At 58.9% G+C, this 2161-nt stretch overlaps 1 protein-coding gene across 3 annotated transcripts in view; it reads right to left on the reverse strand.

Moving 5' to 3' along the window:
- The window catches only part of LOC103477368 (bone morphogenetic protein receptor type-1A), a 25128-nt gene that overhangs the window by 5157 nt on the left and 17810 nt on the right, over positions 1-2161 (reverse strand). For all 3 annotated transcript variants that reach the window (XM_008430444.2, XM_008430447.2, XM_008430446.2), the window contains 4 exons: positions 1966-2101; positions 859-1051; positions 349-646; positions 73-248 (listed from right to left, as the gene is read on the reverse strand). In XM_008430444.2, coding sequence (XP_008428666.1) covers positions 73-248; positions 349-646; positions 859-1051; positions 1966-2101 — 803 coding nt within the window. The remainder of the gene's footprint in view (positions 1-72; positions 249-348; positions 647-858; positions 1052-1965; positions 2102-2161) is intronic.

Raw genomic sequence — 2161 nt, forward strand, 5'->3', positions numbered from 1 at the left:
GGTCACCGCCGGGCCCTGCCGGTCACCGCCGGGGCCCTGCGGTCACCGCAGCTCGTTTCCGGGGGGCCGTACCTCCGGTGACGCAGCGGCGGCTCATCTCCCAGACGACCAGGCCGTAGCTGTACATGTCGGCCATGATGTAGGCCTGGAAGTGGTTCTTGTTGAGGCTGTCGTCCAGGACCTCCGGCGCCATGTAGCGCCTGGTTCCGACCCGGGTGCTCAGAGGGATGTCCACCTCACTGGTGTCGCTATGGCAACACAGGAACAGAATCGTCCAATCAAAGCTCCTGAGGGAGACGTGTCTTCTGACCGTGTGGGTCCAGGAAAGGAAGCCCGCCTGAGCGTCACCTGTTGAACTTGACGGCGAGGCCCAGGTCGGCGATGCAGCAGGTGCCGTTCTTCTTCACCAGGATGTTCTTGCTCTTCAGGTCCCGGTGGGCGATGGCCGGCTTGCCCTGCGTGCCGTAGATCTCGGTGTGCAGGTGGCAGAGGCCGCAGGCGGCGGAGTAGGCGAGCCGCAGCAGCGCCGCGGCGTCCAGCGTGTTGACCTTCAGGAAGTCGTACAGCGAGCCGTTGTCATGGTGGTCGGTGATGAGGAAGAGCTGCGTGAAGGAGCCAGAACCCTTGATGTCCGCAGCGATGAAGCCTGGACCGCAGAGAGAGAGAAGGTCACAAGGTCACGTGACTCTGGTGCTTCAGTCGACAGTAGAAGATTAGGACATGCTTCCTCTGACGTCATCTGCCCGTTTCCACGGTAACCAGCTGCCCCAACAGTCCGAGTTGTTCTGAATCAACTAAAGGTGACCTCAGGCGACCCGGGTCGGCCCCTGACCCGCCGGGTCGGCCTCAGGAACCTACCCAGGATGTTCTCGTGCCTCATCAGGACCGTCTGGTAGATCTCCGTCTCCCTGAACCAGCTGGCCTCCTCCCGGGTGAAGAACACCTTGACGGCCACTTTCTCTCCCCTCCAGCGGCCGAGCCACACCTCGCCGTAGCGGCCCTTCCCGATCTGACGCACCATCTGGATCTGCTTGGCGATGGTCCGCTGGACCTGCAGGGGGCAGCAGAGCAGGGCAGAGGTTAAAGCTGCTGCAGCAACCTGGGGGCCGTGAGCCCCACCTAGTGGCCTGCAAGGTACTGCATGTGGGCCACCGTTCATTTACTGACACACAGGGGCCCACAGGGGGTCCAGGGGCCCAAAGGGGGCCCACAGGGGGTCCAGGGGCCCAAAGGGGGTCTAGGGGCCCAAAGGGGGCCAACAGGGGGTCCAGGGGCCTAAAGGGGGTCCAGGGGCCCACAGGGGGTCCAAAGGGGTCCAGGGGGCCCACAGGGGGTCCAGGGGGCCCAAAGGGTGTCCAAAGGGGGTCCAGGGGCCCAAAACAGCCTCCTCAGCCGGTCGGTTTTCTCCTCAGGCCTCTAATGAGCATCAGTGGATCCAGGCAGGTTAAACCAGAGAGAATAAAACATGCAGGATGTTGGGGACATGAGGGACATGAGGGACATGAGGGACATGGGGGACATGAGGGACATGGGGGACATGAGGACAACCAGCTAACCTGTGTTTAATAATAATAATAACAAAGATGAGCATTAATGACATGAAACCTGCTGAGAACTGATGAATCGTTCAGCAACGATCTGATTCTTTTGAACGAGTCTGAGAACTGTTCTTTTTGCTTTTAATGCTCTGATCTCACGACTTCGTTGCCTTTCATTCAAAATGAGCGACTCGGCAAATGTAACCGTTTATAACTGCAGCTTCTTTCTTAACTGTCTGACATCAGAGGACAGCAGGAAGTGACTCAGGGGACGAACGTCTCAACGTCAGACAGATGAAGACGTTGAGTTTTATGTCTGAGTGTTTGTTAAAGGGCTCCCATACTTTAGGCTCAGAACAACGGATCATCACCACCAAGCAGCTGGAGGCAGAACCTGGCTGTGGCTGCGTGTCGTTCTGCTTCCTACCAGCAGGGGGAGCCCTGAGCCGCTGCCGGAGCTCTGAGACTGATGGATCAGGTCTCTGAGGGATTCTCCTCCTCGGATGAAGACTTCCTGCTCCAGGTCTTTGGGGAAACGTTCCCGCTCCGTCTGCCACTTGTACCTGGAACACAGAGAGCATGAGAGGGGGGGAGACACACACACACTGACACACACAGACACA

The sequence above is a fragment of the Poecilia reticulata genome, linkage group LG15 (genome assembly GCF_000633615.1).
Source record: "Poecilia reticulata strain Guanapo linkage group LG15, Guppy_female_1.0+MT, whole genome shotgun sequence".
NCBI lineage: Eukaryota > Metazoa > Chordata > Actinopteri > Cyprinodontiformes > Poeciliidae > Poecilia > Poecilia reticulata.